General features: G+C 40.8%; 2 protein-coding genes across 2 annotated transcripts in view; one reads left to right on the top strand and one right to left on the bottom strand.

The window, feature by feature from the left end:
- The window catches only part of LOC139469610 (uncharacterized), a 447,403-nt gene that overhangs the window by 149,279 nt on the left and 274,289 nt on the right, over positions 1 to 23,835 (top strand). The window lies entirely within an intron of this gene.
- LOC139468498 (serine/threonine-protein kinase/endoribonuclease IRE1-like) lies at positions 1,965 to 23,691 on the bottom strand. The gene is made up of 22 exons (XM_071250489.1): positions 23,533 to 23,691; positions 19,349 to 19,457; positions 18,471 to 18,507; positions 18,168 to 18,310; positions 17,796 to 17,924; positions 14,421 to 14,463; positions 13,311 to 13,369; positions 12,994 to 13,053; positions 12,399 to 12,585; positions 10,637 to 10,718; positions 9,988 to 10,132; positions 8,807 to 9,048; positions 7,857 to 7,989; positions 6,839 to 6,929; positions 6,392 to 6,521; positions 6,075 to 6,228; positions 5,193 to 5,386; positions 3,968 to 4,109; positions 3,715 to 3,839; positions 3,408 to 3,531; positions 2,855 to 2,922; positions 1,965 to 2,477 (listed from the first exon to the last, which is right to left on the bottom strand). Exons 1-22 carry the CDS (start codon positions 23,602 to 23,604, stop codon positions 2,187 to 2,189), a joined length of 2,760 nt encoding a protein of 919 aa, XP_071106590.1. The 5' UTR covers positions 23,605 to 23,691; the 3' UTR covers positions 1,965 to 2,186.

Here is a 23,835-nt window from a genome sequence, read left to right as displayed (position 1 = left end):
TGATACATAGGTCATGCTACAAAACGTATCAGGATATGGATATATATGTCAAATTATATGGACACTTTGTGATTATAAATATTTCAGGGCAAGTTCAAAAGGTAAAGCTAGCTGTAGACACATATTCACAGCAGCTATTTTTAGGAATGAACTTGAAACCCTAATTACAACACATTTCGCGATATTTGACTGACAAATATGCTTGGTGTCATTAACAAGTAGTAAGTAATTTAATAAGCGTATCGTCTTGTATCGATACAGAAAAAAACGTCTCATATATCGATCATTGCAACTCACGATACCCCTGTGCTCTGATGTATTACCCCTAGTAATCAGGAACAGATTGATATATATAATATTGACAATTTGACATGTTAACTTGAAATATCAAAAAATGCCAATTTACCTGAGCTAAACATTATGTAACTTGAGGAATATAGAAGGTTTGGCCTAACTTCCTATTCCAATTTAATCATGATAAATATAAATGAAATATAAAAAAATGCCAATTTACCTGAGCTAAACATTATGTAACTTGAGGAATATAGAAGGTTTGGCCTAACTTCCTATTCCAATTTAAAGCATGATCTACAAATGGACAGTTTGACAGCAGCCACCGACAGCACAGACACACAGATAGTTTGTTCATCACAGCCACAGTTCATTACAGACCCGAGTCTGGATCCTACCATCCTGATGACGCTCGGCAACTAATTTATCAGTATTATGAGATTCTGTTTGTCCTCTGTCAGTGCGAGGTGACACTACTTCAATAAATAAACATCACATGAAAATATTTCAAATTCTACATCTCAAATACTATACTACTCAAAAGAACGGGTGTTCTTTCACTTTACTTGAATAGTATATAACCAAGTGACATTGAAGCACAGTGTGACGTCTGCCCACATAGAGGGGCGCCACAAGCTTGACTAGTTCACAGAAGGAAGGACACATACCAATAATGTTTCAGAACCACCGACAGACTAAGAAAATTGAAACAATTTGAATTTAAACAACTGCCTGCAGCTCACACTGAAGAGGGAAAAGTCCTATGTTTGCAACCAAATACTGTATATCGTGAAATTAATGCATCTCCAAAAGAATGCGACCACGGGACCTTAGCCAAAAATGCGACTCAATATGAATGCGACATCCCCTCCTCTCAAGCATCAGTGGATTTCTATCTAAAGATGTCCTCAGTCAGGTTTAGAATCCTCACCTTAATCCAATCTTACATTAATCCAATCACACACCAAATAGCACCGCTGATTAGCGCTGAGTAAAGTACTTCCGCAAAAACAATACATGCACGCTGGCTTGTGTCGGGCTTTGACGCAGTCGCTAAGAACAAAGGGTGGCGTCTGGATATGATATGGATATGAGAACACTTTCTACATCAACTGATTATCAAGCATAATAAAACACTTGAAAACCTGAAGATTGAATCCAACATGTGTTTAACATTCAATTTAGTTCATAATACAAGAAATTCAAGTATTTTCAGTTTTTACAGTAAAATCACAGATTCGTTGAAACCTAAGTACTCCAATTGCTCCACATACTCAATGTCTTACAAAACACTCTGTAATTCCTGTCTATTTGAAGACATGAGAACATTAGCAACTTGTAGTGTAACCACTGAGCTACAGTGAGTTTTTGTCATTAAACAATATATCCTGTAACTAACCACGAGTCTGGGTAATACTGTGGGTACCCGGGTCCTACTCAGGACCCACCCAACCCGAGTACACGAGTTACCTGTCCCAGCCCTAATGATGAATATTTGGAACCTCATTCTACTTGCAGGAGAGTAGAACATGAGGTATAGTGGTGAACCAAAAACACAATGACTTTGAGAAGGTGCTCTATTGAGTCATTTCGAACAGAACTGATACTTCAGCTACACATGCATCGTACCTTCTTAAAACCAAGACACTTGTAATCCCTCAGACATCAAGTCAGCTGACAGTGTAAACAGAATTATATGATTCAAGATAGATGCGATGGATGATTCCTATCAAAACTTGTAGACTGACTGATACAAGGCAGCAGAAGAACTGCTCTGGCTGAAAACTAAGCCTTCTCACATGATTGTAATGACATATATACAAGATTGGATGATATAAAAATACTCTCACATAATTGCACTTTGGTATGTGTGGTAAACGGTGTGGTATGATCCACTATGTCCGAAAGGAAGCTACTGAAGTCTGTGTGTCTGCAGGGCTGTCTGTCCGTGTGTCTGAGGGTCTGTCTGACTGTGTGTCTGCTGGATGGCAGGAATCTGACAGATAAAATGGTGTAGCAGTGTCGTAGTACTGGTGGAAGATGCGTTCATCCCGGCAGCACTCTACAGCACTGTAGGCATGGAGCAGGAGCTTGGGGAAGCGGGATGTGAAGTAGTACACAAACTGGTCCGGCACACTGCCCAGCGACGCCTTCACATCCTCTGGCAGCTCTCGGTAATGGTGTTTCTGGAAGGAAGGTAGACATCCTGATCAATTCTAACCCAGGCCACAACCGATTGCTGAAATTAAGGTGAGAATATGGGTTGGCAGATAAAATATAAAATGGGTCAAGAAGCCCTGTATGTTTGGTAAACGTTGGTTATGAAGATGCTGCCTAAACATGGGTAACATTGCCTGCTGCCTGACACAAGGAATGTTTGCTGTCCAACATTCCTGCTGAACTTCATTTGTCTCAAGGTGGTCATTTCCAAGTTGATTAATCGGAGTGAACCAACAAAATGTGAATCCAAAATGTGAAACCAGTATGTGAATCATGAATGTGAAACCAGTATGCATAAAACCGGTTTGTGAATCTAGAATGTGAATCAAGCAGAGGATCTTACCTTGTTTCTCATGGCTCGAAGCAAATCTCTCACTGAATGACCTTTATATGATCGGAACTTTCTCAAATCTGAAATAAACATAGCTCAGTCAGGCAATATGTGCAGCCATGATATACCACAGCAGGTAATTTCCTTACAAATGTGAGTCAGTGAATGTTTTCTTATGCTACAGTCAGCCAGGCAAAACTAATGACAAAGCATGAACAACAACCCCTGCCTTTATATACATGAAGTCAGATGCTAGTCCCAAATAATGCTACTAATGTTTGTTTTCTTTGTTCATAGCTGAACACCCACTTTGCAGTATTCCAACCACAGCATGTAGTTCAGTAAATAATCAAGTCTGGACCAGACAATCAAGTGATTGATATTGTGACCAATGATCGAACAAGCCACCGAGTCTGACCATCCGACCCATTAGTTCCCTTCATACAAAATCTGGGATGCTGGGGTTCAATTCAAACCCCGTTTCCCCATGGGAGTCAACATCTGCACCAACACTGGGAGCAAGTCCCCATTCACACACCGATCTCATGTTAAAACAAGTCCTCACCGTTCTGAAGTTCCTGTGTGATGTTGCGCCGCCAGTCCCACCTGACGATGGCGTGCGCCTCCTTCTCCAACCTCCGCACGACCTCACTGTCCTCCTTCTCTTTCTCAATCCGGTCACTCACGTCCTGCCAGACAACAACCACAGCATAACCATGGGGAACAATTGGGCATTTGACCACCTAACATATCTATACACAGGACATCGTCAGTTTAATCACTGCAAAACAAGAATGTTTTTCTCAGTACCTAAAACCTAAAATACTCGGTCCACTGGTGGAACCAGAGCATGCTGGCACACATTTACTCACCTGAAAGAACAGAAGCTGCTTCTCCTTGCTCCAGAAGAATGGATGTTTTAGCACAGCTTGAGCAGACGGACGTTGATCTGGGTTGTAGGCAACCATATTGGTAATGAGGCTGAGAGATATGTGGTCTGAAACAATCACATCATTTTTTTTATTGAGCCTGTTTTTGTGAAATTAACAACATTTTGAAAGCTTACCACGTGCAATTGCCTCACCATCAACATGAAGACTCTCACCATGTCTGTCCTGCTCTTACCTTCTGGATCCAGATGCTGAAGTGAGAACTCCCCACTGAGGATGTTGGCCTGTCGTTTCAGGGAATCGCCAAACGGGTGTTTGCCATGAGTGTAGACATAGTAGAACACGCATCCCGCAGAGAAGATGTCCACCGCACAGGTCTTCAAAAGAAGAGTATCAAGGGTGAGCGAGTGAGTTTGGTGTCCGTTTCATGCATGGCATGTCAGCTTAAGTGAGTGAGTGAGTTGGGTTTAACGCTGCTTTATACAATATTCCAGTTATATCACGGTGTGTTAGCTTTTAATGTGGGAGGAAAGTCTGAAGTGATGCAGGTCTCAGACGTTTACCACTTTGGTGAAACCCACCAGCACTGGTATGGTGCTGACAAACCTAGAAACATAATCAGGGCGAACCGTAATTGGAACCCACAATCATAGGTTTCTGGTGTGCCCAAGGGACACAACTCTGCACAGCAAATCGCGGTGCCTTAGACAACTGGGCCACCCGTGCCCCCTATCAGTTTAAGTTTTCAATATGGATGCCATGTCTGCTAGTAAAAGTATCCCATAAGGTTTGGGGCCAACATGATTTGCAGAAATGAACAAGAAATATCAACAGAAACTTAGAGGATTGAGGTGAGGTGAAATGGGGTTTAACATCGCGTCCAAGATTATTGCACTTATATAGCAACGTGTATGCAAACGTGTGTGTGTGTGGCTGCTTGTACTAGTCCGGACTGATGCCGAAATATACTGCTAGCCCACTGAGATACCATGCCGCAGTTTAACATGAATACCCCACTCAGACACAGTATACTGACTCCGAGCCGACCAGTCCTTGTTCTAGCCCCTTATGCTGAGCGCCAGACAGGGTAACAACAAGTACCATCTTTTAACGTCTTTTGGTATGACACGGCTGGGGATCGAACCCCGAACCTTCCGCTCTCTGGGCGGACGCTCTACCACTAGACCACGGAGGCGGTCTGAAACTAAGAGGGTCCGGTGTCCTTGACATTAAGTGCTATTGTATCTTGACCTTAGGACACCCGCAAAGATTAACTTGTTAATAACACAGAAATAACAAGGATCTTCAACTTTGATGCTGAATTTCGAACTTGTACCAAGACATCAATGACACAAGTACAGCATGACCCAAGTACAGCATGACCCAAGTACAGCATGACCCAAGTATAGCATGACACAAGCTGACATACTTCCACACCCTAAAGGTCTGTTTTAACCTACCGTCCTCTGAAGTTCATCCAGCATCTCGGGGGCAATCCATCCCTCCGTGCCCGCAGCTCCGGATCGGCGGGAGAAGGACAGTCTGCCCACAGCCAGCTTCTTACACAGGCCAAAATCGGAGATCATGGCGCGCACCTCCCTCTTGGAGTTGGGCAGTGAGATGAGGACGTTGTGGGGCTTAATATCGCGGTGGACTGAAGACATGGGCAACAATTATTGGCACAGTCAACTTTATAAGAATTTTGAAGAATTAAGGAAAAATGGCGATAACTAGTTGCTGGTCAGTAGACATATTGATAATGTAGTGACGTCGTGAAGTGAAGGGAGAATGGATGCCCTGTGAAATGTCATGTGATACTGATCAAGGTCGTATATGCCTCAGTCTGACCATAAATCTTTTGGGCCTACTACGTATAATTAGTACTCTACATGAAGCCTACATGGTTATACATGGCTACCACATCTTGTCCCTGCAGTCACTCTACCAAATTGAATTAGTCTAATATTATGATCAATGGCAGACTTCGCAAATCATCTCAGCACAAATACACACAAGTTGCAGCCTATATTATACGAAGGTGGAGTAATCAAACAATGAGTAATCCTGCCAATCTCACAGAGTGAGTGAGGTAAAATGGGGTTTGGCGTCACTTACATAGTGATGTGCATGTACTCGTGTGTATGTGCCTGTGTGCGTGGATGCTTGTACTCCAAGCCGACCGGTCCTTCTCTTATCCCCTTAATGTCAAACGCCAGGCAGGAAAACAACAAGTAAAGGGTTTAAATGTTTTTGCGCATCAAGGGGACAGATATTGACCTTCTACACTCAAAGCAGACACTATATCCACTCAACTACGGGGCAGTCACTGACCAAACACCTACCTATATCGAGAGAGTGAAGATGGGAGATGCCTGCCATCGCCTGCTGAAGAACTGTCTTGGGGTCAAGGTCACAAATGTGTTTCCCTTCCACATACTCCTGCACCGTGGCGGCACACAACTCCAGCGCGATGTAGCGAAACTGACTATCTGCCTCCTGCAACATCATCAAAACATACATCAGCCTCACATCACCAAACTCAAACTGGGACAAAAACCTGCACAGTGAATTGCACAAACCACAAGGTCATCCATGCAATAAAATATTCAAATAACTGTTCCAATCTCCCCAACAAAAACACCAAAGTCTATTCCCTCACCATGCAGAAATACCGGATAACATTCGGATGCTGGTCTGATTCACGTAGTAACTCTACTTCACGATCAGCAAAACTGAAGCATTCTGGGAGTAGCCTCTTCACTGCGACATCACGGCCATCAAATCGTCCCCTGTAACACAGCAACAAGGACTTCCTTCACCCGAATACAAGAAACACGGAGTCTGTGAGGCACTGAGCAGTGGCACACTGTTCCAATGGAATATGGTGAGCAGCAGTAACATGTATACCTTGTTTCAGACAGTTGTCTCCCCTGGTAGTGGCAGGATGTTATGGCAGGAATATGTCCTGTAGCAGCAGTCATCTCACCTGTTTACAAATGTTTCAAACATCTCACCCGTAGACAACTGTTTGAGTGTCTCAGTCAACTCACCTGTTGACAAATGTTTCAATTATCTCAGATGTTGACAAATAATTCAGTCATCTCACCTGTAGACAAATGTTCCTTCACAACCATGACCCAGGACATTCTTTGGGTTGAAAATAATCTTCCCCACCTTGTAGTGTCCCTGCGGTGGATCTGTAGAGAGAAGAGGCTTGGATAGAGCTCTACTGATACACTTCATTGTTGGAGCATCAATAACACAATGGTGGGAATATCTGAAGTAATGGCAGCTCTAACCTAACAACATGAAACTGTCCTGATCTCCCCATAGGTGGGGATAATCTATACAGTGATGGAATTGCTCTGATCTATACAGTGATGGAATTGCTCTGATCTATACAATGATGGAATTGCTCTGATCTATACAGTGATGGAACGACCCTGATCAATACAGTGAGGGAACGACCCTGATCTATACAGTGATGGAATTGCTCTGATCTATACAGTGATGGAACGACCCTGATCTATCCAGTGATGGAATTGCTCTGATCTATACAGTGAGGGAACGACCCTGATCTATCCAGTGATGGATCACCCTGATCTATACAGTGATGGAACGACCCTGATCTTATACAGTGATGGAACAGCCCTGATCTATACATGGATGGAATGACCCTGATCTATACAGTGATAGAATGACCCTGATCTATACAGTGATGGAATTGCTCTGATCTATACAGTGAAGGAACAGCCCTGATCTATACAGTGATGGAATGACCCTGATCTACACAGTGATGGAACGACCCTGATCTATACAGTGATGGATCACCCTGATCTATACAGTGATGGAACGACCCTGATCTTATACAGTGATGGAACAGCCCTGATCTATACATGGATGGAATGACCCTGATCTACACAGTGATGGAATGACCCTGATCTATACAGTGATGGAATGACGCAGATCTATACAGTGATTGAATTGCTCTGATCTATACAGTGATGGAACGACCCTGATCTATACAGTGACGGAATGACCCTGATCTATACAGTGATGGAACGACCCTTATCTATACAGTGAAGGAACAGCCCTACTGAGTGATATTCATAGATGGAACTTACTGTTCTCCTCATCAAGGGAGCTGGTGCTTGGGGTTGGGGTCAGTGAAGTCTGTGCAGACCTCTGCTGCATCTGCAACTGCCGCTGTTCCTCCAACTGCTTCTGCAGCATCATCTTGATTGAGTGCTCGGCTTTCTACAACCACACAAACACAGGCCTGTAAACACACTGCAATGTTCCTTATTTGATGGTACCAAACTGCATGTTATTATAGATACTACTGACTTACCAAGATGTTGACAATACAATATAAATGAATTTAAAATCCTATATCAACCAAAACAGGCTCCCACAGGAGATATCGCTTGATCAATCAATATCTACAATGTAGATATCGCTGAAATGAAATTGCATCACAATGCTTTGCAGACCATTGTGACGCCATTGGTTACCATCACGTCACAATCAAATGACATCACTAATGGCTCTGCTACTGAAGCTGTTAGCAGTTCTTTTTACACTTAAAACAATGCCTAGTACTGTCTACATACAGAAAAAGTTGGAAGAATGATGTTGGATGATAAATTAAATCTCATCCTTGTGTATTTTGATATATAAAATATCAACACTCGTAAATAAAAGTTTAAAACTCCTCGGCAAGCCTCAGAGTTTAAACTTTTATTGACTCATGTAGATATATTTGATATTAAAAGAGACTTGGGTGAGATTCTCCATGTCTTTACTGTATGTGAAGGTGGGAAAAAATGTGAAATAACTTTCTGTACATCACTGGTACATGACACTTTCATTTTCATGGAATTTGGAACAAAGAATATTTATCACAGTGTCACTTCAAAGACTTTAATTAACATTTAAACTCATGGCCATACATTATTTCAAATCATTTTTAATTAACAGCATATTTAGGACTTCATAAATTTGATGATGTAGTCACCTCAAAACAACAGATGGATGACAATAAGTAAATGAAAGTATATGTGTGAGGCCTCACCCGAGGAAAGTAGACAACAACGGCGATGATGGTGCCGAGAGACAACACGATGGTGGTGAGGAACTTGAGGTCGACGTAGGCAGCCAGCCCCGTGTCTCCCCCAGATGTGGTGTTGGTCGTCTTGTCAGGTGATGGGGGTAGGGGCTCAAGTGAGATAATCTTGTCACTGTTGCTGCTGTGGTCTGTGATCTGGAAAGCAGGCGAGATGCGGGCGTTGGTCCGGTCAGGCACTTCATGGTACCCTGTAGACAACACAAACACTTCAGTGCTTGGATATGTAGAGGTTTTATCACAACAGACATTTGTGATACATACATTACAAACTGAACAAGAGTCATCAGGGGACTTTTGGTTCGTTACCATTGGATACCTTCAGTTCAGAGAAGAAAAGTAAAGATGATATTTTTCTACATCCCAATGGACCCATGAAGAGGTCTTCAGCAACCAATGCTTTTCATAAAAGGCAACTATGCTTGTCGTAAGAGGCAACTAACAGGATCGGGTGGTCAAGCTCGCTGACTTGGTTGATGCGTGCCCATGTATGCCAACTGCCTGGATCGATGCTCATGATGTCAATCACTGGATCGTCTGGTCCAGACTCGATTATTTACAGACCACCGTCATATAGCTGGAATATTGCTGAGTGCGGGGATGACAAATCCCTCGTTCTCCACAAATTCAAAAGAACAAATCATCTGACAGTTACTTTAAGTCCAACTTGATAAGAGAATTTCTATCTAATCTGTTTGTCCGTAAACAAGACTAGTTATTGAGCTATCGAAACTATACCATGGAATTGGAGTAAAAAATAAAACTTGTTGCTATGGAAACAGAAAAAACATAAATTCTAAAATCCCTAATAGCACAAGATGCACCAGGCACACAGCACACACACACCAGGCACACAGCCCACATGCAACATGCACAGCACAGACGCACCAGCCACACAGCACACACACACACCAGGCACACAGCCCACATGCAACATGCACAGCACACACACAACATGCACACAGCACACACACACACCACGCACAGACCACATGCAACATGCACAGCACACACACAACATGCACACACACAACATGCACACAGCACACACACACCAAGCACACACACACCAAGCACACACACACCAAGCACACAGCTCACTTGCCCCCATCCACAATGAAGCAACTTACCCAGCATGAGGACCCCGCCCCCTCTTCTGACGGTGGTGGCGCGGATGCTCTGGGTGTTGGAAGCCTTTTCCCCCTTCTGGGGGTTCTCCTTTGGATTCTCTTCCTGTCTTGGACCTTCCAGGAGAAGTGGACCCTTGTTCTTCGGCTGATCATAATGAGAATGTGAGATTTTAACACACAATTGGCATCAAAGGGAGGTAACTCAGCACAATACAGCTGTGAAAGTTGAGCACAGGATCACCTGTAGTCTCAGGTAGGAAGGTGTTTGCTTGTTTTTAGTTTTAGCAACAGTGCAGGCCTATCACCAGCACATCAGTAGTGAAACATCCTAAGGAACCATCAAGTCAAAGTAGATCTATTCCAAGAGTGATAAAACCAACAAATTAAACACTTACTCATTTAAGTACTTAATCGATCAGAAAATCTCAAAGAATGCAAAGCTTATTAATGAGTGTATTGACCTGTATTCAGTTATATCAAAGGATGTGATATGATGTGGTAGGAAAGCCCGATAATAATAATATGTAATACCCATGAACAAAATGTTCAGTGCGAATCAGGGATTCAAACCCACAGCTCATTTACAAAGATGAAATGTATGCTCCCCATCCATAATGTGTATAAGAACGTGTGTGGCGAGAGAACTCACAGCGATGGTGACAGTAGTTTCGTCCACGAGGGAGGCAAGAGCGTAAGGTCCATGTTCATACTCTCCCACATACAGAGTCGGACTGAAAGTAAAACACACATTCTACCATCAATGAATCAATGAGCGTAAATCATGCTTCACATAATGTGTGTCACACCATAATCAATATTACAGGTGAAAATTTATAGCTTGAAAACGGACCAGTTAAGCAATGGCAGTCAACTATCAGTAACCTCTCTTTGATTTCAACCAAGTACATAGAAAGTTGCATGATTGAAAATATAAGTACATATATTTGTATGAGAGTGTTTTGGGAAGCAAAATGTGTTGCAGTTTTGTAGAATTTTCCTATTCGGAATATTCTATAAGTAATACATTACCACTGTTATACCGAGGCTGTTGTCCCCCACAGCTGCTCTTATAGCGAAATCTAAAGGTGGACAGAAGGCACAAAGTGCCGACGCCACACCCCGTTAAAAGCGAAAAAGGGCGCGAAAATTTAGGCGGGTAAATTTCTAGGCGCCGTATAACCAACGCCCCATAAATTACAGTTTACTTAGGACTTAGAAACAGTAATAAATATCACCAAGGATAGGCAGGAGGCGGAAACCGTAGAATGCCAGTAGAGCAGTAGATAACACGTCTTGCTAGGGCAAGCGAAGAGACAAGAGTGAAGGGTGTCACATGGCAGCTAGGTGGCTACGCACGTGCTGCATGAGGTGATTGAGATCTCTGTGGAAGATTTCGCTATAAGAGCAGTTGTGGGGGACAACAGCCTCGGTATAACAGTGGTAACGTATTACTTAATGTAATTTTATGGGACTAAGACTGCTGAACATTATGACGGGGTTGTTAGTGCAATATGTTCTGAATCAGGAACATATTGGGGAAACACTACAAGACAGTCCATAGGTCTGTGCAGCAACAAGTCAACATCAATATCGCTTACAGGGAGCAGTACAGAGGTACGGTTACTGCACCTAGCTTTGGCACTGATGGCGGAAGTATTGCTGACAGAAGGAACTGCTCATTTAACAAAGAGAACAAGGAGTATTTAAATTGATATTGAGCAATTTCAGCCATATGGCATTCAATCTCATTATAATCATATCTTAGTTCTCTCTATCGCTAAACAAAGATCTGAGGACATCCCATTACGGGTAACACCAGAACGACCTTTCATCCGACCAATCAAAGCGTCACTTACCACATCATGAAAGTGACAGTTGGAATGTGTTTCTAATCATGCAACCTCGAAAACGTAGTCACGGGGTATTCCGAACAACTAGTTACGGCCCGTACGACTGATTCCGTCAAAATTATCGTCTATCGCTTGCTTCCGTGGGATAAACATTTGAACAGAAGAGGCGTTGCACAGTACGTGGGAAGCACTGTCATACAATAGCAACCATATATTAGACATTCCGGAATGTTTGTTTGTTCAGTTTTCAAAATTTTAATCGAGAACTGGGTCAACATATTTTTCAAGCGTAGTATTGTGAAGCCCGATAAAGCTGCTTTCTAATTGGCTGATGTCGACTTCTTGTTAGTAATTTCAGTGGTCAGACAAAGTTCGTGAAAGGTCGTACTGACATGACCCGTATGGGATGTCCTCAGATCTTTGTTTAGCGGCAGCAAGAACTTAGATCGGATTTTAATGAGATTGTCTTGCATTAAATACAAGATTAAATTATGGAACTTTTTTAAAGATGATAAGATGGCTGCAGGAGACACCTGAATATACCCTGTCACCAGTACTCACTAGAAGGACTTCTTCTGTCCGTGAGCAAGGAATCGGTCCCGCCAGACATACTCTGCAAGTTGGCCTGTGAGGTGGTCGAGTGTCTCGGGGGCGAAGCTGGTGAAGGGAATTTTCTGTAGTCCCTCCTGGTGGAGGCGGTACATTGCCACAACCGGGGAGTCATACTTGCGCTGCCACAGAATATCGCCTGGACAGAGAAAAAGGGAGGTAACTCTAAATGACAAAACAGTTCAAAATGAGTAACTTAGTCAGCATGGTCAGGTGCAGTGGGGTTTGTTGTCACCTTCACTTACACAGGGATGTGCATGCACATGTTTGCATGGCTGCTTGTACTAGTTTGGACTAGTTCCGTCAGATTTCCTCTGTTCTGTTTAGGCTTGTTCTTCCCCACACTGGCCAGACCGTCCCCTCATGAACTGTGTGGGGCCTTTGGGGTGACCCCACCACCCCCATGTCATGCATAATCATCTGTATGCTGCATTAGCAGTCTTACCAAAGTGTTAAGTAGGCACTAAATCAAAAATGTCTTCTTTTACATAGAATTTATATGCAAACATTTTTGTTCTGAACAGCTGCTTGCTTCCTCAAAACCTACCTGATCTGCTATCGAGAGTCACTGAGAGGCCATTGGAACTTGCCGTGAGGTGCTGCATATCTGAACAGACATACACATTACTAGCACTGATACCACATCTGTAGTAAGACAATCAACAAATTCAATACATAATTACAGTTACCATGGCTAGCGTAATCCTTAGGGCCAAATGCCACAATGATTCAAAACATTGACAGTTGCGAAGGCTACAATAATTCCCTGGGTCAGGTGCCACCCGGATACAAAATATGACAGTTACCATGGTTACTATAACCCTTAGAGTTAGGCACCAAATGGATACAAAACATGGCAGTTACCATAATCCTTTGGGTCTGGTGCCACATGGGATGAATAGTCCATAAAGGTTGCATTCCATCTGAAAAGTGAAAGGTGCATTCAGGTAAACATGGTAACAGTGTCGAGAAGGAAGATCATTATCAGATCCTTAGCAACACTTGCAAGGCAGAAGCACATCATGGCACCATTATCATATTGCCCCATCTCTGCTTTGTAAGTGTTGGTTCCTACATCTAATGACAAGATCATATGTATGATCAACACTTATAAATATTAATTAGTGAAGGCTTTACCTGCAAGGCAATCCTATGGCCAGTCATTAGTAAAGGCGTTACCCGCTCGGCAACCTGACTGCTCAAAATTAGTGAAGGCTTTACCTGCAAAGCTAACCCATTGCCAGTGATCAGTGATGGCTTTACCTGCTTGGCTAACCCATGAACAGTGATTAGTGATGGCTTTCCCTGCTTGGCTAACCCATGGCCAGTGATTAGTGATGGCTTTCCCTGCTTGGCTAACCCATGGCCAGTGATCAGTGATGGCTTTACCTGCTTGGCTAACTGATGAACAGTGATTAGTGAAGGCTTTACCTGCTTGGCTAACCCATGGCCAGTGATTAGTGAAGGCTTTACCTGCTTGGCCAACCCATGAACAGTGATTAGTGAAGGCTTTACCTGCTAAGCTAACCCATGAACAGTGATTAGTGAAGGCTTTACCTGCCTGGCTAACCCATGAACAGTGATTAGTGAAGGCTATACCAGCTAAGCTAATTAGTAAAGGCTATACCTGCTATGCTAACCCATGACCAGTGATTAGTGAAGGCTATACCTGCTAAGCTACCCCATGGCCAGTGATTAGTGAAGGCTATACCTGCTAAGCTACCCCATGGCCAGTGATCAGTGATGGCTATACCTGCTAAGCTAACCCATGGCCAGTGATTAGTGATGGCTATACCTGCTAAGCTAACCCATGGCCAGTGATTAGTGATGGCTTTACCTGCTAAGCTAACCCATGACCAGTGATCGGTGATTGCTTTACCTGCTTGGCTATCACACTGCTAATAATTAGCCAAGTGTGTATACTTGCACTACAGTTGTGAACAGACCTACAAATCAAAGTAAAATATTCCCTACCTCTTAAGCCTGGTCTTGCTGTCAAACATCAAAATTGTATATTCTGAAAGAAATGTATGTTGATATTGAGAACAAATACACACATACAAAGCTGCAATAAACAGTAATAGGTTATTTTAGCTTGACAACTGACAGCACCTTACAGAATGGCGGACACTTAAATAAACCAGGCACACAAACCCCAATAGTCTGTCTCAATATACCTGAACCATATTAATTTCCGAATCGTCCATGCCAAAGCTAGATTTTCCACAGGTGCAGAATCTCCATCTCAATGGGGCTCTTTTTCAATGTAAATGTAGTTGCTTGTTTCTATCAAAATTATTCATTTGAGACAAAAACCCTGACTATGATGTCCACAGCTGCCCATCAACCCTGTAGGGATTCTGGGAAAGAACTGATGCCCAGGAAACTATGCTTAATGGTTGGGTTGGTCAGGTTCATTGACTTGGTTGATGGCATGCTATGGGCATGGATCGTTGCTCATAATATGAATCACTGGTTTGTCTGGTCCAGACTTGATTATTCAGACCAGGTTATAGGATATTGCATTGTGCCCTTAACAACCTCACGTTGTTATCGGGATACTTTATTTGTTTTATTAGACTGGAATTGAAATTTATTAATTTTATTAGATTGGGACACAGTACACCCTCATATCCCCTTCATTATTTCAATGTGCACATTTGAAAATTGAAAACACCTCTGACCTCTGACACAATAGCGCGGCCTACAATGAACTTTGTGACATGCTGACTAACTAACTGCCTTTCACAGAAAAACACAGTATGTCTTGAAGCAGTCACCCAAAATTCGGTCGATCCCTATCTGCTTATGAAATTAGTTTCAGTCCACCAGTTTGTCCCATTAAAGATTAACTGCCCATAATAAAACACTCTTGCAGGTTTTATGGTCCATACAAGGGCGGTTTTCTATGCATTCAGATGCTGCCTACCTGATCGGTATATAATTCCCTGATTAGTAAATAATTAGCTGATCGGTATATATTTCCTTCATTGGTATATATTTCCCTGATAGGTATGTAATTCCCTAATTGGTATATATTTCCCTGATCAGTATATAATTCCCTGATCGGTATATATATTTCCCTGATCAGTATATAATTCATAATCAGTATATATTTGCCTGATAGGTGTATAATTCCCGTATTGGTATATCTTTCCCTGATCGGTATATATTTCACTGATCGGTATATAATGCCCTGATTGGTATATATTTCCCAGATAGGTATATAATTCCCTGATTGGTATATATTTCACTGATCGGTATATAATTCCCTGATTGGTATATATTTCACTGATCTGTATATAAGTCCCTGATCGGTATATAATGCCCTGATTAGTATATATTTCCCTGATCAGTATATAATTCCCTGATTGGTATATATTTCCCTGATAGGTATATAATTCCCTGATTGGTATATATTTCACTGATCGGTATATATTTCCCTCATTGATATATATTTCCCTGATCAGTATATGTTTCCCTGATTGGTATATATTTCACTGATAAGTATATAATTCCCTGATCGGTATATAATTCCCTGAATGGTATATATTTCACTGATCGGTATATATTTCCCTCATTGATATATATTTCACTGATCAGTATATGTTTCCCTGATTGGTATATATTTCACTGATCAGTATATAATATCCCTGATCGGTATATAATGCCCTGATTGGTACATATATTTCCCTGATAGGCATATAATTCCCTGATTGGTATATATTTCACTGATCGGTATATAATTCCCTGATTGGTATATATTTCCCTGATCAGTATATAATTCCCTGATTGGTATATATTTCCCTGATAGGTATATAATTCCGATTGGTATATATTTCACTGATCGGTATATATTTCCCTCATTGATATATATTTCCCTGATCAGTATATGTTTCCCTGATTGGTATATATTTCACTGATCAGTATATAATTCCCTGATCGGTATATATTTCCCTGATCAGTATATAATTCCCTGATTGGTATATATTCCCCTGATAGGTATATAATTCCCTGATTGGTATATATTTCACTAAACGGTATATATTTCCCTCATTGATATATATTTTCCTGATCAGTATATGTTTCCCTGATTGGCATATATTTCCCTGATCAGTATATAATGCCCTGATTGGTATATATTTCCCTGATCGGTATATAATTCCTTGATTTGTATATATTTCCCTGATAGGTATATATTTCCCTGATCAGTACATATTTCCTTAAAGAATATATAATTCCCTGATCGGTATATATTTCGCTGATTGGTATATATGCTTCCTGATCAGTATATATTTCCTGATCAGTATACATATCCCTGATGACACTCATGACACAGCCTCCACTGATGACTCAGATGCAGCTTATGACACATAAGAGGGAGAGAGAGAATTTATGGATGTCAACTTCTTTATAATGAGGAACACGAAGTGATAACAGTTGAATGTTTATCAGCTGCTGATCACTTAACATGATCAAACGCTAAGTGAGGTGAAAGTCCTTCAGGCCATATAATGATATACAACCTGGGACACAAGCCAGCTTGGCATTCACCTCAGGCCTGGTGGACTGATGATATACCTCACTCAGCTGTGAGTTTCACAGGCACTCGAGGATTTTCATCACCCTTCATTTCAATACTTCTTTAAAAATTTAATGCTATTGTGCTATCTTTTGTAAAAAAAACTGGAACTGTTATCAGTGCAATACACATTAGACACAATAAACATATGTGTGTATTTTCATTTTCGGACCAACCCTACCTGGAGCCCCTCACCGTACGCCTTTTTAATAATGTTCTTGAGTTGCACATAGGTATTCTGCAGTGGAAACTAATATTTTTAGTCCACTAGTCCTTATAATGATACCGACATGGGTACAATGTGTGAAGCCCATTTCTGGTGTCCCCCACCGTGATATTGCTGGAATATTGCTAAAAGCGGCGTAAAACCATACTCATCCATCCATCCATCCTTATAATGATAACATATAGCAAAACCCTTAACACTTGCAAATTTCTTCTAGTCCTTCAGATACCTTAACTATTGGGCAGTTTGGCAAGGACTACAGGACTTGTTCAAACGTCTAAATCTGGGTATTATCAAAATCACGGTGTTAACTAAATCAGGCTTTTAATGACATACTACTTGAACCATTTTTTCAAAGTGACCAAAGACTTGACCTACATACCATATTTTTGAATGGGTTAGTACAGCAAACACACATTTGGAGAAGGGGGGACATACACAAGCACACACTCCAATCAGAACCAGATGTGTTTAATTGACAACTAAATAGCAGCTGCACATACTTCTGTCTTTAGTGGGGAAAATATTGTCTCTGGCCTACCTGTGCGTCCGATGTACAAAAGATCGTCGGTTGATGATGGACATGTCTTCTGTGTGCCATCAGTGGACAGTGTCTGCATCTTAACCCCAGTGAGAGGGTCCACTGCAATCCACACATCCTTCTTGTTGCCTGTACATACAGAGAGAGAGAGAGTGAGCTCCTAGAACACTGCCTTAAATAGCATCTTGCTTACTTGCATATCACAGCATGTCAGCATAATGTGGAAAATATTTCTAAAGTAATGCAGATCAGATATGTTTATAGTGCTGAGAAAACAAGGCTCATCATTGGGGTGAAACTGGGATCCAAACTAAGACCAGCGGATCCTGGAAGCTAAGGGACACAACTCTGCACAGCATGTTGGCTACTGACCTGTATAGAGAATGCCTTCTGTACTTTTGCAAGGAGATGCTGTGACGAGCTCGGGAATGGTAAATGGCAGTTTCTTGATGCCCTCTCTACCAGAGCTGATGGCGTACAGACTCCCATCTTTAGGGTCTGGCAGGAAGCTTGGCCTATTGTAATACAACCGTAATATATCTAGTATTAAGACACAGTACTTGGATTACACATTTACTGTACATGCTGTAGACAAAACATACAATACAAATAGCTTGGACGATGGCTATTTCTGCAATTTCATGTACTTTGTAATCTGTAATCATGAATACTTACCCAGACGCAAAATCAAAGGGAACTTTTATCACTGGATCTGAAATGTATTAAGAGTGAGTGAGTCAGTGAGTATGGTTTTACGCCGCTTTTAGCAATATTCCAGCAATATCACGTCGGGGGACACCAGAAATGGGCTTCACACATTGTACCCATGTCGGGAATCGAACCCGGGTCTTCGGCATGACGAGCGAATGCTTTAACCACTAGGCTACCCGACCGCCCCGAAATGTATTAAGAATCAGGAGTTGGTTTTATACATAGATGTATACACATCATTAACGAAAGATAAAACTGATAAAACGCTGACACTGACACTGATATTGATAAAACACTGATATTGATAAAACACTGACATGGATATAACACTGATCATCAATATCCAAGTTCTATCACAGCGGCCTGTAAATAACAAGAGTCTGGGCTTTGTCCCACGAAGCGATCTTAGCCTTACGATGATCGTATGCCTATGTCAAAGTATGGCAGTGTGATCACCTTAGCACGAAGACCGCTTTGAGGAACGTGGCCCTGGTCCAGATAAACCAGTGGTTGGCGTTATGAGCAATGTCCTACACCTTTTGGGTACAATCCCGATCACCCAATACAATTTAGTCGCAGCTCACAACAAGCAATAGATTGCTGTGTACCTATTCTAATACCCGTCCATACCGGAGCAAATTCATGATGTTGATGAGCACACAAAATTGCCAAACAAACTTTATAAGCTAGAAATGTTAACATCCATTCAAATAAGTGTGTAATACAATCAATGCAATTTTTGCAGATCCTACATGGCTCCAGTATCCATAGGTCACTGTAAATATGTAAGTGTGATTCACTTCTTGTAAGGGTATTACGGCAGCACTATGGAGGCATCTCACCTTCTTGCAGTGACCACAGCGTGTTCCCAGTATTCTTACTAACAGCATAGAAGGTTCCACTCAGCGTAGACACAAAGATGATGGAATCTTGTACTGTCAGTGGGTTGGGCTGAAATATACCTCTAACATGTCAACTGTGCTAAATTGGGCAAGAATAATGTGCACCATCACATACACAGATACAGTTCAATCTCATTAAAATCAGATCTTTGTTCTCGCTATCGCTAAACAAAGATCTGAGGACATCCCATTACGGGTCACGTCAGAACAACCTTTCTCCCAACCAATCAGAGCGTCGCTTACAAGATCATGAAAGTGACGGTCGGAATGTGTTTTCTAACCATGCAACCACGAAATATTTAACAGAGGGTATTCCGAACGACAGTTACGTGTTTTATGATTATATCCATACAATCTAGGCCATTTATAAGCCATTCCAGAATGTTCTTCTTATCAGTTTTAATTTATTTAATCGAGAATACATCAAAATATGTTTCGAAGCGTAGTCGCCAGTTTGAAACTTGTGTCGTAAAGCTCGAGAAAGCTGCCTTCTGATTGGCTAATGTCGATTTCTTGTCAGTCATTTCATTGATCGGTCAAAATTCATGAAAGGTCGTTCTGACGTGACCCGTAATGGGATGTCCTCAGATCTTTGTTTAGCGGTAGCGAAAACTAAGATCGGATTTTAATGAGATTGAGATACAGTTGTAATTCACATAGGGAGCAGTGCATTCATAAGGGGATACGAGACCATCCAAGATTTTTACACACCGGAAATGATTAACTAGTACCTAAACAACCGTCCCAAGCCACACCGGAGTTGGAACATTCATACTTGGCTGGCCTATACAAAAACATGGCTGACTCAAACACAAACCTAGATGAGCCATATACAAATTTGGAGGACCTGTACACATATATTTTCATATTTGTTGCATTTGTAACAAGTTGGAAATAAAGATGTCCAAAACCTGATTGCCTTACCCAGTATAGACCGTCAAACGACAAAAAAATATATTTACATAATCATTTATTCACAACACTAAATTTACATATGCTAGCAAACATTTTTGGCACTTTTAATTTAAGACACTTTCATAGTTATCATTAGCAATGTATTCTGACTGCCAGACAATTAAACAGTCATTCCCCCTCTATTATACTAATGACAGATGAAACGAATTATAATAATATATGTTGACTCAATTGGCCATGGCCAGTAGTGGTATATTGTTGTTATAGTATTATGAAACAAATCTGTTGGTGAAACAAGAAGTGTACACAGTCAATGATTGGACTACTCATGTGTTGTTATATGAAACTCAAAACAATGTCTTAATTGATAACCTGTTAAATCAATGTTACTTTTCAGCTGATACTTTTCAGAAGCAATAAGAAGTACCTTTCAAATCTACCGGAATTTAATCTATTGTTTTAAGCTAACATCCAGGCTACCACATTATATCTACAGTGCCAAATATCATTTCTAGGTCAATACTACAGATAACCATAACAATTGAAGCGAATAATGTCTAAAATACTGAAGGTTATCATAGTGTACGAATAAACTTTTTTGTGTGTGTGTCATCCAGCTGATTAGGTACGGATGGGTAATGGTTATCAAACACTTGTGTGTGAGTCCAACAAAGTATAAGAAGGTAGAGAAATCGTTTGGTATGGATTGTCCAATTACCTTTTAAGGCGCAGAATTTTTGGCAAATACAATAAGGACCACACATTAACCCACAAGTGAAAAAAAAATCACCTTAAAATACCAACATACCAATGGGCTCAGATAGTAAACATTTCAAAGATGGACAACATTGAAATAAACACTAATGTACCACTAACCCTAAGGGCTAAGACAGCAACGGTAAGTGAAATCAGCAAATCACAAGTCAATTAGCAAAAAATGGCAGCATGGTTTGAAATGGAATGGTTATCTCCCAAAACACCTACAGCCCAGTACCCCTACACTTGGTTAAAACAACAAAGGGATTTCACCTACTTATAATGGAACAGTCCCAAAGACTAATTAATCCATGAGAGTAAAGGATAAACCAAGTAAAGATAAGCTGGATTAACATTTGGAAGGATTGACTGAAACTTATTAAAAGATTATATTAATTAATTTAAGAATGGTTTGTTTAAACTTACTATATTTCTAAAAAAAATTGAATTGGTGAACAAGCAGGTTTGCTTATTTGAACACTGTTTCGGGAAATACAGAATTGGTTTAAAAGCAAGTCAAGGTTGAAGCATGAATGTACCTAAAGTATATAAATAAACCAATTTCAACCAATTTTATTAAGACTACGTTTGCTGTGGTATGTAAGCGTCACAAAATGACAGCATATCAACAAGAATGTTGACTTTAATTTTTCAGAGAAAGGAAGTGCACAAGTTTTGTTTAATGTGTATAATCACACCAAGAATGTAGAGAGACAGACTTGTATTCACTGGAAGCGTGTCAAAACCACCTGTAAAGGGAAAGTGACCACAGTTGGTAATATCCTTAGGAATTCTACAGAACACAACCATCCGTACAAAGAAGACCTTGAAGTGTGCAAGGGGATAAGAAGAGCTGCTGGACTGCCTCCGTTCCACAAGCAGTTACTCAAGACACCTGGATCGAATGGATGACACTCCCATCGGTCCAAGAGCTGTTGAACTCAATGACTATGTGGTTTACAATGTATGTAGCACGATTCCCGCTGCCATTGTGGAACCAGAGCTCCAGATAAGCTGCGTATCTGCGAGAAATATGCATCAGAAATGCAGAAATACACAGTAAAATATAATCCAAGCGTATCAAATACGCAACGAACATTACAGATACCCTACCAAAATAAAACTTGTGCGTATCATGAAAATATTGTGAAGTAACCCTGCGTATTCGATTAGCAAATCAGCAACTTATTTTCAAATTATAAAGGGGCATTCGGTCAACCTTGCCAAACTCCACGATGACAGTTACATCATGATCATTTGCCATCACACTTTCTTGTGGAAGTATGGTGGTATTTTTGAGTCCTATAAAGCTCTCGAACCCACACGACACCAGTTTGCAGGGACTAGATGAATAGTGTTTTTAAATATTTAACTTAAATAACCACATGTGTAAAAACTAGTGGGTAACAGAAATTTGAATACGCAGGTAGAATAACTGATACCCAATGATTTTAAAATGTATGGGTAAAATACCCACAACACCAAAAGCTTATCTGGAGCTCTGGGAACCATCACTCAACGATAAGTCCGAGAACAAACAAAAATCTGGAAGGATTCCACAGCAGACTGAACCGTGGACTACCTTATCGACATCTTTTGAAACTTGGCTTGTGACTTATTGTGATTATCATGTGATTGATTAGTTCCAAACTAATTTGATTATTGTGATTATCATCTGACTGATTAGTAAAATAAAATGTAAATATTCTTGGGGTTATTCCATTCAAAAGACAAAGGTAACAGGCTGGGGGTTAGGTGTGCATTCAACTGTGAACTTTGTTATTATAAGCTGTAGGTGTTTTGCCATGAAGGTGTTTTTTGCATTCAACTGTGAACTTTGTTGTTATAAGCTGTAAGTGTTTTGGCATGTAGGCGTTTTTGGGGGACACCAAATGAATGGTTCCTGCAAAGATATATAGGTCTCTGTCTATTTCTTTACTAAATATTAATTGACAGTTATTAGTCATACTAAATATGTCATAACACAATATGCTTGACCACAAATTTCATGCTGGCATCACAGTATTGATAAATAATTTAAAGTCTAACATTCTTCTCAACTAAAAGACATGTGTTTGAAATAATTACTTTCAGTGTTCCCAGCATGAGAATTTAATTGTAACATCCCTTTACTTCATTTCAGGTCTGGAAACGTTTTGGTTTTGAATGATAGATACTTATCACGTGTATACGGACATTTGAATATGCAACAGAACACCTCGACTGATGATGTCTTTACAGTGTCTACAATCACTAATGGTTAGTCTTTTTAACCATCTAGGGGTTTACTGCCTGTACACTCTTAGGGTTAGGGATTTGTGGAGCTTGGGATTACTTTCGGACACATGATATAAATAATCGACTTTTCGCCGACTTTTCTTCTTTCCCCATACATGAATCTACATATCCCATATTATCTGAATATCTACACCATCACGCCATTAGTTACTCACCTGACTGACATTTCCACCAGCCCCAACACAAAAAAGGGTAAGGAAAAACAAAGTCCTAACATTTGCAAGCATGTTAATTCAATTGTCATCGTTCAAAAACAACATATATGACTCTGTTTTTGGTTTACACTCAACGTATTGATCCCTATTCCACAGCATGAAGAGCCTCCATATTTGTTTGCATAGCTCCGAACTAATTACTTTGGGGTCAGACGATTGGTTAAAAATATTTTGGAAGTTATTGTATTTACCAAAAAACTCAGGGCAGGTGCATGTGGTTTATATGTACAGACTTTATTCCAT

The sequence above is a fragment of the Haliotis cracherodii genome, unplaced genomic scaffold (assembly GCF_022045235.1).
Source record: "Haliotis cracherodii isolate W230 unplaced genomic scaffold, xgHalCrac1.p SCAF_2, whole genome shotgun sequence".
Classification (NCBI taxonomy): domain Eukaryota; kingdom Metazoa; phylum Mollusca; class Gastropoda; order Lepetellida; family Haliotidae; genus Haliotis; species Haliotis cracherodii.
This window is presented reverse-complemented; position numbering and strand designations above follow the sequence as displayed.